Below are 16,772 nucleotides of genomic sequence, written 5' to 3'. Positions count from 1 at the left end.
ATGTGAAGTCAGTTATGACAGTTGTAGAAAGCTACTTGTGGTTTTGTATGTTCTGAAACACTGTGAAAATTGTATTTCCTCCTTTCAAGACAGTCACTAAGAACAATGGAAAACCATGAAATGGACCAACTTACTGATATCACAAAAGCTTGTGACTCACTCCAGTCACTGTGGCTCCAGTCCTGCCCGGCTCCTGAGGCAGTCTCTGTCAGGGTTGGCCTTGTTTCCCAGCATGGCTATCATACCCCTGCAACCCTAAAACTGTGGTCCTGGGGAAACAGAGGGCTCATCCTGAGGGTTTACAGCTCTGGGATCTGGCAAAAGGCAGACTTGAAGTCCTTGAAATCTTTTTTGGTTGGGTTGTTTCTTCAGGACCCACTCCCTGCTGAGACCCCAGGGAACTATTAAGGGAGTGTGATTAAAACCTTAAGAGCTGGGGCGCCTGGGTGGCGCAGTCGGTTAAGTGTCCGACTTCAGCCAGGTCACAATCTCGCGGTCTGTGAGTTTGAGCCCCGCGTCGGGCTCTGGGCTGATGGCTCAGAGCCTGGAACCTGTTTCCGATTCTGTGTCTCCCTCTCTCTCTGCCCCTCCCCCGTTCATGCTCTGTCTCTCTCTGTCCCAAAAATAAATAAACGTTGAAAAAAAAACCAAACAAACAAAACCTTAAGAGCTGGAGGAAGCACTTCTGGAATGGTGGAGTAAAGACCTCTGAAAACATGTTTTTCGATGACAGCAATAAGAACACTGACAAAAATCATCAAAATCAAGTTTTCCAGAACTCTAGAAATTAATCAAAGTCTTGCAACCTGAGGAGCATTCTTCCCAAGAATAATGGCAGAATTTTGTTAAGAACAGTGAGTTTTGTGGTGTTTTAACTTGCCCTATTTTTATCCTCTTTCCCCAGCTCCGTGTAGCCTTGAAACCAGTGGCCTTGGAACCATAGTAACTGCAAAATCCAGAATCCTAGCAGCTACTGGAAGGGGTAGAATGGGCTTGAGCTCCTGAAAGAGCTGTTTTCCAGAGAATTGTCACTATTTGACCTGTCTGAAAGATCCCTGGAAAAGCCCTATTCATGGCATTTGTCTTTATTTGGTTGGTGAGGAAATCCCTACCCTTAGGGCATTGGTCAAATAATCAGTGGCCTGATATGGCATCTCTTGGTGCAAGCAAGAGGCTACTAAAATCTTGAAAGGAAAATTTGGGGATATCAATAGGAGGCTTTGAAATCTCTTAATCCTAGGGGTTTAGAATGTACACGGCTGCACATCTCTCAGCTCTGGTTGACCTTGGGACTCTGTACAAGCAGGAAATGAAGACTAAGTGGGAGTCGTAAACTGCTGGAGAATTGAAGGCATGTCGCAATCCTCACACAGTGAATGCCTCAGCAAAGCGGGGAGATTTAGTGGTCAAGGCATTTAAGGAAATCTGTTCGATTATTAGCTCACTGCTAAGCTGGCCAAGCAGGGATTTAGGTGGCCACACATAACAAAGAATGGACTTTATAGAATTAGGAAAGTCACTAAATAAATGATGATAACAAATAGCAACAACAAAAATCTCTGAGAAGTGGGAATCTGATTTTTAGAGCTACCACATAATATTATTTAAAATGTCCAGTTTTCAGGGCTCCTGGTGGCTCACATGGTTAAGCATCTGACTCTTGATCTCAGGGTCATGAGTTCAAGCCCTGCATTAGGCTCCTTGCTGGGTATGAAGCCTACTTAAAAAAAATGCACAAATCAGGGTGCCTGGGTGGCTCAGTTGGTTAAGTGTCTGATTTTGGCTCAGGTCATGATCTCACAGTTTGGTTCGTGAGTTCAAGTTTCACATTGGGCTCTGTGCTGATAGCTCAGAACCTGGAGCCTGCTAGGGATTCTGTGTCTCCTTCTTTCTCTGACCCTCCCTCACTCGTGCTTTGTCTCTCATTCTCAAAAATAAATAAACATTAAAGAAATACATAAATACATAAAATGTCCTGTTTTCAACAAAAAATTATGAGACATGCAAAGAAACAGGAGATTATGGCCCATCCATAGGGGAAAAAATGAGCAGTAAATAGTATCGCTAAGGAAAACCAGATATTGGACTTATTAGACACATAGTATTCCCTTATAACTTAAAAATTTTGTTTTCATTTTATTTATTTTAGAGAGAGAGTGTGTGAATGAGGGAGGGGCAGAGGGAGAGAGGGAGAGGAGAGAGAGAGAGAGAGAGAGAGAGAGAGAGAGAGAGAATTCCAAGCAGGATCCGTGCTCAGCACAGAGCCTGACTCCGGGCTCCATTCCATGACCCTGGGATCATGACTTGAGCCAAAATCACAAGTCCAATGCTCAACCAACTGAGACACCCAGGTGCCCCTTCCCTTATAATCTTTTTTGTTTTTGTAAGGTTAGTAGTGATGTCTCCCTCTTTCATTCCTGATTTTAATACCTTTATTCTCTTTGTTGGTAGTCTAGCTAAAAGTTTGTCAATTTTGTTGATCCTTTCAAAGACTCAACTTTTGTTTTGTTGATTTTCTCTATTTTTTAAAATTCCTACATCACTTATTTCAGCTTAATTTTTATTATTTCCTGCACTATAGAGTGAATCTCCTATCACTATAAAATGTTCTTCTTTATCTCTAGTAATAACTTCTGTTTTAAACCCCTTTTTGCATGGTATTAGTAGAGCCACCTAACAACAAATACAGGAATCCAAATCTTGCAGAACAGAAATAGACAATTGGACAAGTACTATCTGGAGACTTCCACACTCCACTTCCAATAATGGAGAGAACAACTAGGAGGAAGATCAACTAGGAAATAGAAGGCTTGAACTACACACTATACACCAACTAACAAGTGCTGGAGGTGGAAAAATTAGAACCATCATTTATTGCTGGTGGAATATAAAAGGGTGCAGTTATTTTTGGAAAACTGGCAACTCGTCAAAATATTAACCTTAGAGCTACCGTATAACCCAACAATTCCATTCTTAGGTATATGCCCAAGAGAATTAAAACCAAATGTCCACCTAAAAGTTTGTACATGAAAGTTCATAGCAGAATTATTAATAATAGCCCCGAAGTATGAACAACCCAATGTCTATAAACAGATGAATGGATAGACAGAATATGATATATCCACACAATGGAACATTATCTGGCAATAAAAGGGATAGAAGTACTGGTAATGGATAAAACTTGAAAAAATTATGCTGAATGAAAGAAACCAGGTGCAAAAAAACCCACACTTTGTATGATTCTATTATATAAAATGTCCGTAATATGCAAATCCATAAGAGAGATACCAAATTACTTGCTTTCAGAGGCTGGGGGAAAAGAAGAATAGGGAGTGGCTGCTATAAGGTATGGAGTTACTTAAAAAAATTTTTTTTTTTTGGTTTACATTTACTTATTTTTGGGAGAAAGAGACAGAGCATGAGCAGGAGAGGGGCAGAGAGAGGGAGACAAGAATCAGAAGCAGGTTCCAGGCTCTGGGCTGTCAGCACAGAGCCTATCGCGGGGCTCGAACTCATGAACTGTGAGATCATGACCTGAGCTGAGGTCGGCCACTCAACCAACTGAACCACCCAGGCACGACATGGAGTTACTTTTTGAAATGATGAAAAGGTTCTAAAATTAGGTGGTGGTGATGGTTATACAGCCCTGTGAATATATACTAACAAACAAAAGCAATACTGAATTACATACTTTAAATGAGTGAATTTGTATGGTATATAAATTATACTTCAATAAAGCTACAAAAATAACAATAGTAAAACCGGTCCCTTCTTTGCCTCTCCACATTAAAAAGAAACTAGAAGCAATGATTTTTACTGTTGGATCTGTGGTTCTCAATGATTTTGTCCCTCAGGGGACGTTTGCCTTTATCTGAAGACATTTTGTTTGTCACAGTTTTGGGGGAGGAAGCTTCTGGCATGTAGTGGGTAGATGCCAGGGATGCTGCTAAGCACCCTCCAGTGCATGCATAGTACATTCGCCAGCAACAAAGAATTATTGTGGCCCAATTGTCAGTATAGCCAAGGTTGAGAAAGCTGCCCTACATCAAGCTCCATCAAGACAGAGCTACCTCTTCCACAGTCACAGAGGTCCTGTGGTGTGATGGCCTCCCCTATGGAGGAATTACCCATCCTAGGTAATTCACTCTGAAGGCAATGGCAAGGATGTGAGCCACAGTCATCTCTCTAGGAGTGTCCTTGGGAGAAATTTCTGTCTGGTCCTGGCTCCTAGAATAATTGTACTGCCCTGAGTAGCCTGTCTCTGTTTTATCTCACAGACACAGTGAACTCTAGAACCAATCAGACTTTCCTTTTTGGATTGGCTGCTAGGTAGGTTAGGCCAAACTTGTGGCCCACCCTTGGGAAGGGCATGGGTCTTACATTTGGATTTTTAGTTTCATTCCTCGTTCCATCATATGTCCCTACCTTTCTCTTTCTTTTTAAAACATTTCTTTTCTTTCTCTTTCTTTTCTTTGTTTCCACATTTAATTTTTGCCATCTTGTGGTGTTTGATAGGTCTTGGTAAGCTATTGATGCTATGCAACAAGAACCAAGACAGCAAGTTAACAAATGTAATTGTGAGCTTCTTTGTAGCTCTGGGATGGAAATGGGAGGCAGGAGAGAGATAATCAGGTGGATTATCTGGTGCATGTGGTAGTGTTACAGGGGCATAGGACTGGGAGCAGGGAGCAATGACCTCCCCAGAGTGCACTTGTCTGTGCTCCAGAAGCCTGGCTAAGTGGTGACGGCGTGAGGAAGTAGGGGACTCTCAGGGGAGGGCAGCTGTTTCTGGTTGCTCTGTGGGACACTGTGGCCTCTTGGTGTTGGAAGGAGCTGGGCTTTCAGAGGTCAAGTAACTGATGTGGGACAGAGATCGTGGGGCAGCACTAGGTGGTGCATTAGCATGTCCTGGACCGAGTGACAGGGATTTGGCTTCTAGGTTTCTAGTCCTGGTTGCAACTCTTGTTGGACAAGTGACTTTGCAGTCACGTGGCTCCTCAGTTTTCCCATTGCTAAAACAGGTTAGTGATACCTGTTAAGCTTATCTCTAGGGTCAATGTGAGAACCAAATGAGATACTGAAGGGAAATTGCTGAAGTGCTCTATTAATTGCCAGGGTGTAAACCTTTTCTTTCTTTTTATTTACTTATTTATTTTATTTTATTAAAAAAAATTTTTTTTTTCAACGTTTATTTATTTTTGGGACAGAGAGAGACAGAGCATGAACGGGGGAGGGGCAGAGAGAGAGGGAGACACAGAATCAGAAACAGGCTCCAGGCTCTGAGCCATCAGCCCAGAGCCCGACGCGGGGCTCGAACTCCCGGACTGCAAGATCGTGACCTGGCTGAAGTTGGACGCTTAACCGACTGCGCCACCCAGGCGCCCCAGTCTTTCTTTTTTTTTTTAAATGTTGAGGGACAAAAGTCATTGTGGAGTTATCGTGGTGTGATTACGATTGCTGATGTGCTGTGGAGACATGCTCATCTGGAGCAGGTAATTGCTGTGGCAGAGGCCCTGGGGACTGTGAAGCTGGGAAGCAGTGTTGAGGGAAACAGAGAGACATGGCTGACATGTGGGAATTAATTAAAACTTACATAGTATCCATGGGGAGAAAGTATTTGTTAATCATTCTATACATATACCCAGATGGATGCAAGCTACTGCTTAGACTTTTAGAGTAAAAAGTGTCTGAGGGGGTTTGAAAGGCCAGTCCCTCCCCCTCCCCCCCCACCCCTCTCTCTGTCTCTCTCTTTCTATCTCACGGGAGCTAACAAGCACCTATGAGATCTTCACTTAACAGTTTTTTCTACAAAGGGAAAGCTTGCCCTCAGGAGAGTCAAGGAGGTCCGGGGTTCAGGGTAAATGGATTTCCTAGACTTGTGTGTTCTTTCATGATCTCTAGGGGGAAGGCCTAGTTTCTTGGGTCTAATTGTGATGTCTTCAGCTGCCTCTTGAGGCCAGTTTCGTCTTCTGACTTTTGTGGGGTCAGCCAACAGCCTCCAGCCGCCTTCCATTTTCATAATATTTTTCATTTTCCTTCTCCTTGCCTCCCCTCATGTCCCCCTGTCAACACACACCCCAGATACCACAGCCAATCAATTTCTAAAAATGTTGTTCTGAGAAAAGTCATAGGGTGTGATCAAGAAAACCCTCTCCTTGCCCTCAAGGCTGTGAAGGGAGGGCCTTCCCTCCACTTAAAGTAATAACTTTCAAGACATTTTTCCTTTGATCCCATACTTTTTCCAGTCTTGGGTACCTTTTTAAAAATGGCTTTGAAATTTTATTGTCTTCCCAGACCAGGGTGGAAATGGATACAGTAAACTCCCCTTCTCTATCTCCCCAATTCATGTGATATGATGCTGGTTTTTATTATACAACAGACATTGTGCTACACGCTTCTCAAACATGTTACTAAATTCTTGCAATAACCCTAAGAGGTACGAATTATCTTTGTTTTACAGATGAGAAAAACAAGTCTCTGAGAGGTTAAACAATGTGCCCAAGGTCACACAGCTCATAGGTGGTGAAGCCAAGAATCTAACCTGAAGAGTGAGCAGTGGCAGGCAGTTGAGGTAGAAAAGGCATGGGATTGGGTCAGAGCTTGGGTTTGAATCCTGGCTGGGTCACTGACTAATGGGACCTCAGGCAGGTCACACACATCACCTCTCTTAGCCTCAGCATGTTATCTGTAAAGAGGTAATAATAATGCCTGGCTCACTAGGTGGATGATGGGACTTAAGTGATTACTCAGCCTAGTGCTTGGCTCAGGAGCTGCCCAGGTAATGCCACTGTACCAGCTGCACGTGGGGTAGCCACCCCTCAGCTGTCCCCCAGCGACCCTCACCTCCTGGTGCTTGAGCCTTCATGTAACCCCCTTCCCTTGAGTAAATGGAGATAGTCATCCCTTGCCATGTGGACCTCTCCACCGGGCAGCTCACAACATGGCAGATTTCCTCCCTCAGACTGAGAGAGCAAGAGAGAGAGAGAATGAGAAAAACTGAAGTCACAGTCTTTTTGTACCCTGGATCTTTTCAGGCTAGAGTTAGTGACTCACTCCTAACTCACAGTGCACAGCAGAAGTGACGGGATGTCACTTTTGAGATTAGGCAACAAAAGACTGTGACTTTGGTCTTCCTCCCTTTCTCCCTCTCCCCTTTGCTCCCTCACCTAGAGGGTAGGCAGCTGCCACAGAGTGAGCTGCCCTGTGAAGATGCCCACAAGGCAAGGAATTGAGGTCCTCAGGCAGTAAGCACCTAAGGCTTGCCAACAGCCCTGTGGGTGAGTTTGGAAGCACACCCTCTCTCACTGGAGCCCTGAGATGAGGCAGCCCAGTTGAAGTCTTAATTGCAGTCTTGTGAGAGCCACAGACACCCAGCTAATTCACACCTGCACTCCTGACTCAGAAACCAGGAGATAATAAATATTTGTTGTTTCAAGTTACTAAGTTTTGAGATAATACTACATGGAAAGCTGTGGAGTGATGTGGTTTCTGAGGGAGAATCAGGAGAGACTTCTCGGAGGAGGTGTGTCTGTACTGGGCCGGGAGGGGTAGACAGGATATGAACTTGAGAAGTAGGTAGAGAAAGATTCTCAAGCAGAGGAACAACTAACAAGAGTTTTCCAGGAACGTGAAATCTGGTTTGGTGGAAATCACCTCACCTACATATGTACCCGGAGGAAAACATCCTACCTGAGGCAGGAGTGGCTCTTCTGTGTCAGTGGTACATGTTTTCATAGGGCCTGTGGTCTTTGTCCTATGCTGCTTCACATCTTGTCCTCGAGTGCTCTGGCACGGGCTCACTGGTGCTGGGGCACCTCCACCTCAGGGGCATCAGGGATGTTCCTCCCTTGGCTGTGGCCATGCTTCCTCCTGTCTGTCCAGTGCTACTTTTTCTACCATCTCTGCTACTGTCTCAGTTTACCTGCTCCCCCTTCACAGGGTCCGTGTGGAGGCTCAGACCCTGAATTCTGTGCTGAAGCAGGAGCATGGAGGAGGCTAAGCTTCTTGGTTGAAGTAGGTCCTATTTTGGTTCCCTGGGCTTCTTCTCCTGGGGGAAGAAGGGGCTTATGGTTTGAGCTCTGCCTATTTATAGGATGTCTGACCCCCTAATGGCCTCATGTGTCCTTTTGAGCCTTGTACACTGTACTTCAGGGAAATACAGTTGACCCTCGAACAAGATGGGTTTGAACTTCATGGGTCCACTTAATATGTAGATTTTTTTAAGTATGATACTACAAATGTGTTTTTCTTATGATTTTCTTTAATTTTAATCTTTAATTTTTTTTGAGACAGAGAGCATGAATGTGCATGTGTGTGTGCGAGTTGGGGAGGGGTAGAGGGAGAGGGAGAGAGAATCTCAAGCAGGCTCCATGCCCAGCATGGAGCCTTGTACAGGGCTTAATCCCACAACTGACTGTGAGATCATGACCTGAGCTGAAGTCTGATGCTCAATCGACTGAGCCACCTAGACACCCCTCCCTTATGATTTTCTTAATAACATTTTCTCTTCTGTAGCTTATTTTATCGTGAGAATACAGTATATAATACATGTAACATACAGAATAGGTGTTAGTCAATTATTTATGTTACTGGTAAGGCTTCTGGTCAACAGTGGGCTATCAGTAATTAAGGTTTTTGGGAATCAAAAGTTATAAGTGAATTTTTGCCCGTGGGGTGGGGGTTGGCACTCCTAACCCCCAAATTGTTCAAGGATCAACTATATATACCTGAGTTATTGCACCACTGAAGCACCCTTAGTCCCCCTCAGGGCTCCATTTGTGGTGCCTTATGCCACTGATGAATCCTTTCTTCCTTTAAACTCTTAAGTCTTGACATTGACTTCAAGGCTCTGCAAATGGGAAGGTGCTGATTTGAGAAGCTCCTGTTACTGGTGGGGATTACTCTGGGGTTTTCATTGTCACTCTTCCTATGAGTAGGGTGGTCCCTGCACGCAAACATGGAACACATGTGCACCCACACAGACCCATACACACACACACACGCATGTACACAGAGTTACAGTGGATTGGGAGGTAAAACAAAGGCTGAGAGAGAACATTTGATGAGAAACCTGGCCTCAGCCCTAGCTCTGTCCCTGGGTGACTGTGGAAAAATCCTATCTATCCCTTCTCTGTCTTTGTTTCCTTGTTTGTAACAAGAAGAGATTAGAGCAGTTGTCTCCAAGGCATCTTCTTTTGTGATGTAGATGCAGACACTTTGCAAAGACAAGTGGGATAGGCTTTGGGTTAGACACAGACTGGGTTTACAGTGTTCAGTTACACTGGCTTTGGGGGCAGATAGACTATGTTTGAATTCTGGCTCTGCTGTTATCAGGCTGTGTGACCTTGGACAAGACACTTCATCTCTCTCACCCATTCCTCAACTGTAGGGTGGGGTTAATGGAACCTCACTGTGTCAGGATTAAGAGAGGTGGTTTATGCAACCGATGCCATGCCCTATAAATGACACATGTTATTACTGGTTTCAGCTCTGCCCTTAATTCACTGAGTGATCTTGGGTAAACCAAATGAGCTTTTCTAGATCCGTTGGAGAAGGTCATTGAAAAGACATGACCACCCGTTGACCAGTCAGCTGCACCTGGGTGATCACAGGCTTCTCACCCCCGCTCCTATTCTTGGAATGTGGGTTCCACTTGCCTTTCCCACTCCCAGAGACTGCTCCAAGGACATAGCCTTGAGATAGTGATGTGTTGAGAACACCTGCACGGAATACGTGACTAAACCCAGTTAGGGCATCTTTATAAACTCTTAAGGCGCAGCGGGCAGGTGCAGGGATCCATTCGCTTTGCTGTCGCCCAAGATAAGCCTCATCTGTAAGTTCCCTTTGCTTATTAAAAATGCCACCTACCAGCTTAGAGTGGCTGTCTCTTTCTCTCAACTCTCCCTGCTCTCTTGAGTACAGGGACAGATTTCAGATTTCAACTGAGAAGCTCCCTAGGAGGTTACCAACTGAGAAGCTCTTACTTCTGTCCTGTGCAGACAGAATGTGGCTATTCTGAGATTCACCACATGGGGAGCGATGCGATCCCATTTGGAACAAACTCGGGAATTGTGCACTCTTCAGGAAAAAAAAAAAAAATCTACCTTTTGGGGTCATTTTCCAGACTTCCCACGCCCCCTGCTGTTTTTATTTGTAACTCTTTTAAATTGGAAATTGTAGGAACATCATAAATCTGAAAACAACCTAAGTGTCCATCGCAGTGTTCCACTCACAGCTTTTGAAATATTCAGAAACACTCACTACTAATTCAAATTGCATAATCAAACTATTAATAAAAACATTTCCAAAGGTGTAAGTAGGCATCATTGGTTGAAAATAAATTAGACATTTAAAAATATCAAAATATGTTAGGGGTGCCTGGATAGCTCAGTCAGTTGAGTGTCAGACTTCTGCTGAGGTCATGATCTCACGGTTCGTGGGTTCAAGCCCCGCATGGGGCTCTGTGCTGACAGCCCAGAACCTGGAGCCTGCTTTGGATTCTGTCTCCCTCTCTCTCTCTATCCCTGCCCTGCTCATGCTCTGTCCCTCTTTGTCTCTCAAAAATAAATAAACATTAAAAACATTTTTTTAAATATCAAAATATGTTAAAACAAATTTCATCTTTTTCTTTTAATATTTTATAAATTTTTTTTTCCTGCTGTATGATCATTGGATCAAAACATATTAAAAAAGTAAACAACACACACACACACACACACACACACAAACTCCACGTCTTTTTCATTCAGAGCCTATCATTAACTACTTTGCTTTCCATCTGTCTATCTATCTGATATATATTTTATATTAAGAATTTATTGGTCTTTTAGCCCTGCTTTTATCATGTAATAATATGTTGTAAACACCTTTCTCTGTCAATAAATTCACTTCTATTTAAAAAAAAATTTTTAAATAAATTAACCTTTAAAAACAAACTTTTAAAAATAAACATTTTTGGGGTGCCTGGGTGGCTCAGTTGGTTAAGCATCCAACTTCAGCTCAAGTCATAATCTCATGGATTGTGAGTTCGAGCCCTGCATCATGCTCTGTGCTGACATCTGGGAGCCTGGAGCCTGCTTCAGAGTCTGTGTCTCCCTCTCTCTCTGCCCCTCCCCCACTCATGCTCTGTCTCTCTCTTTTTCAAAAATAAACATTAAATAATGAAATAAATATAAACATTTTTAAGAATAGTTTTAGACTTACAGAAAAATTACAAAGATAGTACACCTAGTTCCCAAGTATTCTGTGTCTGGGGCATCCGGGTGGCTCAGCTGGTTTAATGCCTGACTTGGGCTCCGGTCATGATCTCGCAGTTTCTGAGGTCGAGCCCCACATCAGGCTCTGTGCTGACAGCTCAGAGCCTGGACCCTGTTCTGGATTCTGTCTCCCTTTCTCTCTGCCCCTCCCCTTTTCACACTCTTCTCTCTCTCAAAAATAAATAAAACATTAAAAAAAATACTCCGTGTCCAGTTTCCTTTATTAGTAACATCTTATATTAGTATGATACATTAGTCACAATTAGTGAACCAATACTGATATGTTATTATTAACTAAGATTCACGCTTTGTTCAGATTTCCTTAGTTTTGGCCCAATATTCTTTTTTTTTTTCCCCTTTCAAGGATACTACATTTCATTTAGTTGTTATGCTCTGTAGTTTCTCAGATGTTCCTTGTTTTGGATGACCTTCCTTGACAGTTTTGAGGAGTATTGGTCAGATATTTTGTAGCATGTGTCTCTATTAGAATTGACATTTTTCTTATGATTAGCCTGCAGTTATGGGTTTCTGGAGAAAGGCCACAGGAGTGACATGCCATTGTCATCACACAAGATCAAAGGTACATACTATCAACATGATTTGACACAGCTGATTATCACTTGGTTGAGGTGGTATTTGTCAGGTTGCTTCTCTGTAAAGTTACTCTTTTGTCACCTTCTTTCCAGAAAGTCACTATATGTAGCCCACACTTAAGGAGTGGGGAGTTATCCTTCCCCTCCTTGAAGGCGGACTATTTAGGTAAATTATTTGAAATTCTTAATAAACTTTTTGCAGCCTAGAAAAGACTCTAACACTCTCCTTAGCTTCCGTTGCCTATTTTCTCTCCCTATCCTCTGGGAATCTGGCTCTTGGGGGGGACAGAGCACCTGTTGGTGTGCTGCCAAGGAAGGCATCCTGAGGGCTGTGGGGACTCATCTGTAGGTAAAAGCACCCTGTGCCTTCTCTCTTTAGCCTGTGATCCTGTGCCTTCTCTTTCTTTCTCTTGTTCCCACTCCAGTTCTTCCTCTGCTTCCTGGTTGATCTATTTTTCTTCCAGTTTGCTGCTAGCTTTGTTTATTCTGTCTGCTCACCCATCTTTCTGCCCATTTTCACCACGACTTTCTCAAAGGGAGCTCTTTTACCTGTACCAGCTCTTTGCTCCTCGAACCCAGAACTCAGTGAATAGAAGGACCACCCTGATGTCTTTCCAGTTCCCAGGCTTAAGGAAGGCCTGCCATTCTCCCTCTATTCCTCTGGTTTGTCTTCTTTCTGTTCTGAGGGAGTTTCTGGCAGGGAATTGCTACCGGCTCAGGTGCTCACGCATCTCATTCCTGGTAACTGGAATGTTCCTGTAGACTATTTCATGCCTTTCCTGCTGCAGCAGGAGCCTTTGCCTTTGCCTGGCTGCCTTCTGGTGCTGCATGAGCCTCTGCCCAGCTCCTTCTTCCAGTCTGGACTTGAGGATATGGGTAGTGGCAATGGCACAGCAGTAACTGAGTTTGTTTTGCTGGGGTTCTCGGGTTTTGGTCCCCTTCGGGGTCCTCTGTTTTGGGGGGTGCTTTGCATCTACCTGGTCACCTTGCTGGGCAACTCCCTCATCATCCTCCTCACGCTGGCAGACCGTGCCCTGCACTTGCCCATGTATTTCTTCCTTCGCCACTTCTCCACGGTGGAAATCCTCTACACCACAACCGTCGTGCCTAGGATGCTGGCTGATCTCCTTGCCTCCTGCCCCACCATCTCACCTGCCAGCTGCTTCACCCAGCTGTATTTCTTTGCCCTCTTTGGCATTGCTGAATGCTGCTTGCTCACTGCCATGGCCTATGACCGCTATGCTGCCATCTGCCGGCCGCTGCATTATACCACTCTGATGAACCAGGAAGCTTGTGTGAGCATGGCAGGGGCCTCCTACCTCATGGGCATCATTACAGGCACCACTCACTCCCTCTTCATCTTCACTTTGCCCTTCCGTGGTGCCAACACAATCCACCACTTCCTCTGTGACATCCTGCCTGTGCTGAGGCTGGCTAGTGCCAGCACCTTCTGGGGCGAAGTGGGCAATCTTGCCGTCACAATAGCCTTTATCCTGACCCCCTTCTTACTGATCGTAGCCTCCTATGCCTGCATCCTTGCCACCCTCCTTGGGGTCACAACATCCCAGGGACGTCGAAAAGTCTTCTCTACCTGTTCCTCCCACCTGTTTGTGGTCATACTCTTTTTTGGGACTGGGACTGTTGCATATATGAGGCCTTGGGCAGGCTCCTCTCAGGACACGGACCAGATCCTTGCTCTCTTCTACACAGTTGTCACTCCTGTGTTCAACCCTTTTGTCTACACTCTGAGGAACAAGGAGGTCACGGGGGCAATGAGGCGGCTTGTGAAGAGATACCTTTGGAGCCCTTGATTCCTTCGAGTTATTGAAGATAAGGGCCTGATCCTTGGATGTTTTCAGAGGAGGGAGAAGCTAGGACCCTCGGTCCCCAGGGATCTGGCCTGCTCTGCATTGTGAGTGTGAGGTTCCCTGGCCTGCCCAGTTCGAGGGCCCAAGCCACTGACATGCTTCTCAGAGCTCTGCTTCTGGGGTCTCCTCTTATGGCCTTGACCTGTCTTGTTTGTAGGTGCAGAGCTGCAAAAACATACACTGGAGGGAAGGTTGAGGAAAGAGGGCAGTTGTGCCCATCTTGTGCGATAATTGAGCAATTTCTGCTCTTTTCTGAGGTTCAAGGCACTGTGTGGGACCATGCTTCCTGGTGATAACTCTCTTCTCCCAGACTCCTCATTGCAAGCCTTTCTCGTTCATATCAGTTGCCTTTCGTACAGCAGGAGCTCTTTCAGTCCAGGTGCAAGGTCTGATCTGTGTGACTGGGTTGGCAGGGAAGGAACAGAAGCAGGGCATAGCTTGTCTGGCTCAGAAGCTCAGGCGCCAAGTCTTGCTTGGTGTTGCTTTAGGTCTGGAAGCATCTGCCTAGTACTTTGCTCATTTACAACTGTCATTCTGGGATCCCTGAGATGTTAATATTTTCTACTTAGCTTCCTTCTCACCTGCGGCCTGACTTGCTCTCTATTTTCTCCTCTGGTTCTAAGGTAAAAATGCACATATGATTTCTCTCCCCTGACCGATCAAAAGGTCCAGTCTGGCCCCTTGACTTCCAAGATGATGCCTTTGTTTCTTGTAAACTGTCCACTATTTCTACTTGGAATCCACCTTAATATGCTGGATAGAGAGACCTGGCACCATTTTACTTTTCTTGGGAAGCCAGTAAGTTCGTTAACTTACTTTCAGCAATAAGCCACAGGAGGGGCCAGTATAAACAGGGAAATCATTCTCAAGACACAATAAATGGGGCCTTTAAAATAGCATTGATTTTCAGTTTACAAAATTAACACTATTAATCGCAGAAAATTTTACATTCTGAAGAAAAGAAAATATTACCATTTTGACGTTAATGTTCTTGGGAAATTATTGTGCTCTGGTTTCCCTCTATATATGTATATAAACATATTTTTAAAAACTAAAAATGGGATTTTATTGTCTAGGTTGTTCTATAACCTTTATTTTCCACTTTACTAAACTACATGGTAGCATTTTACCATATAAGTAGACTTCCAAAGCGTGATTTTAATATCCTTATAGTATTGATATATGGATACATACTACAATATTAAGCAACTCCTACTATTGGAATTGATAATATTTTTAAAGTGTATTTATTTATTTATTTATTTTTAAAAAGGACAGCTCCAGTTTCTTGGTGACAAACTGCAGACCAGAGATGTGTCTTTTTTTTTTTTTAAAGTTTATTTATTATCTTGAGAGAGAGAGAGAAAGACCATGAGTGGGGAAGGGGCAGAAAGAGAGGGAGAGGGAGGGGCGTCTGGGTGGCTCAGTTGATTAAGCATCCGACTTCAGCTCAGGTCATGGTCTCACAGTTTGTAAGTTCAAGCCCCGTGTTGGGCTCTGTTCTAACAGCTCAGAGCTTGGAGCATGCTTTGGATTCTGTGTCTCCCTCTCTCTCTTCCCTCCCCCACTCACACTCTATCTCTCTCTGTCTCTCAAAAATGAATAAATGTTAAAAAAAAAAAGAAAGAGAGGGAGAGACAGTATCCCATGCAGGACTTGATCCCATGAACTGTGAGGTCATGATTTGAGCTGAAATCAAGAGTCAGAAGCTTAACCAAATGAACCACCCAGGCGCCCCTGGAATTAATCTTTGTTATAAATTTTGCCGAGATAGATGTCATTGCACTTATGTCTTTGTATTGTTATCTTATGTTTTTTATGAGCACAAATTTCTAGAAATAGAATTGCTGGGTAAAAACTCATACAGTTTTAGAGCTTTTTTTTTTTTTTTTTTAATTTTTTTTTTTTTTAACGTTTATTTATTTTTGAGACAGAGAGAGACAGAGATGAACGGGGGAGGGTCAGAGAGAGGGAGACACAGAATCGGAAACAGGCTCCAGGCTCCGAGCCATCAGCCCAGAGCCCGACGCGGGGCTCGAACTCACGGACCGCGAGATCGTGACCTGGCTGAAGTCGGACGCTTAACCGACTGTGCCACCCAGGCGCCCCAGTTTTAGAGCTTTTGAAACATATTGCCAAATTGCTTTCCAAGAGAATTCTTATTTTTTTGCAGCCCAGTTGAGGGCTGTCCAATGTTCAGGGCAAGGAAGTTGATGGATTAAGGATGAGGAGTGTGTTGGTGTTAGATGGCTTAGGGAAAAGAAAGATGGAGAGGTGTGGATATTTAATATTCTTATAGTGCAGAAAAGATGTGATGAGGAAGACAAGAACCCACTTTCCCTCAGTCAGCCAAGGGCTGGCTGAGACAGAGGTGGACTGAGAGGGCAACATGGGGCATCACGGTCAAAACCAAGGATGACTTCCTGATAGAGTTGGTGTCTGAACAAGACGAGGGGAGACAATTCTTTCTCCATTGTTCTGAGCTGGGGTTGTGACAAGAAGAGGATATGATGAAATCAGACTGGCTCAGCCCAAGTTGGTTTCATGCTTTTCTCACTTGAGACAGTGACCATAATCTCAGGAAGCTGAGGTCCCCTATTTTCAGGGTTCCTGGTTAGAACTGTCAGGAAAATACAGAGTGCTCTGTTAAATTTGAATTTCAGATAAACAACAAACAATATTATAGTATAAGTATGTCCCATAAAATATGCTGCAGGGATTTAGCATTGTTTTATCTTTCTGGGGAAAGACATATTTGGGGGATGCCTGGCTGGCTCAGTCAGTGGAGCGTTTGCCTCTTAATTTTGGCTTGGGTAATGATCTTGCAGTCATGAGATTAAGTCCTGAGTCTGGCTCCATGCTGGGTATGGGCCCTGTTTGGGATTCTTTCTCTCCCTCTCTCTCTACCCCTCTTCCCCCCAAATAAATAAACAACAACAACAACAAAAATATTAAAATTTTTTTTTTAATGTTTTATTTATTTTTGAGACAGAGAGAGACAGAGCATAAGCAGGGGAGGGGCAGAGAGAGAGCGAGACACAGAATCTGAAGCAGGC

At 44.1% G+C, this 16,772-nt stretch overlaps 1 protein-coding gene across 1 annotated transcript; it reads left to right on the top strand.

Moving 5' to 3' along the window:
- Positions 1-12,145: 12,145 nt before the first annotated feature.
- Positions 12,146-13,659, top strand: LOC125171010 (olfactory receptor 9-like). Its single transcript, XM_047868037.1, has one exon. It carries the CDS (start codon positions 12,619-12,621, stop codon positions 13,657-13,659), a length of 1,041 nt encoding a protein of 346 aa, XP_047723993.1. The 5' UTR covers positions 12,146-12,618.
- The last annotated feature ends 3,113 nt before the right edge of the window (positions 13,660-16,772 follow it).

The sequence above is a fragment of the Prionailurus viverrinus genome, chromosome B4 (genome assembly GCF_022837055.1).
Source record: "Prionailurus viverrinus isolate Anna chromosome B4, UM_Priviv_1.0, whole genome shotgun sequence".
Taxonomy (NCBI): Eukaryota; Metazoa; Chordata; class Mammalia; order Carnivora; family Felidae; genus Prionailurus; species Prionailurus viverrinus.
This window is presented reverse-complemented; position numbering and strand designations above follow the sequence as displayed.

Bases quoted from the DNA above. Each gene is read 5' to 3' on its own strand.
- LOC125171010 (XM_047868037.1), top strand. From the start codon at position 12,619: ATGCCTTTCCTGCTGCAGCAGGAGCCTTTGCCTTTGCCTGGCTGCCTT.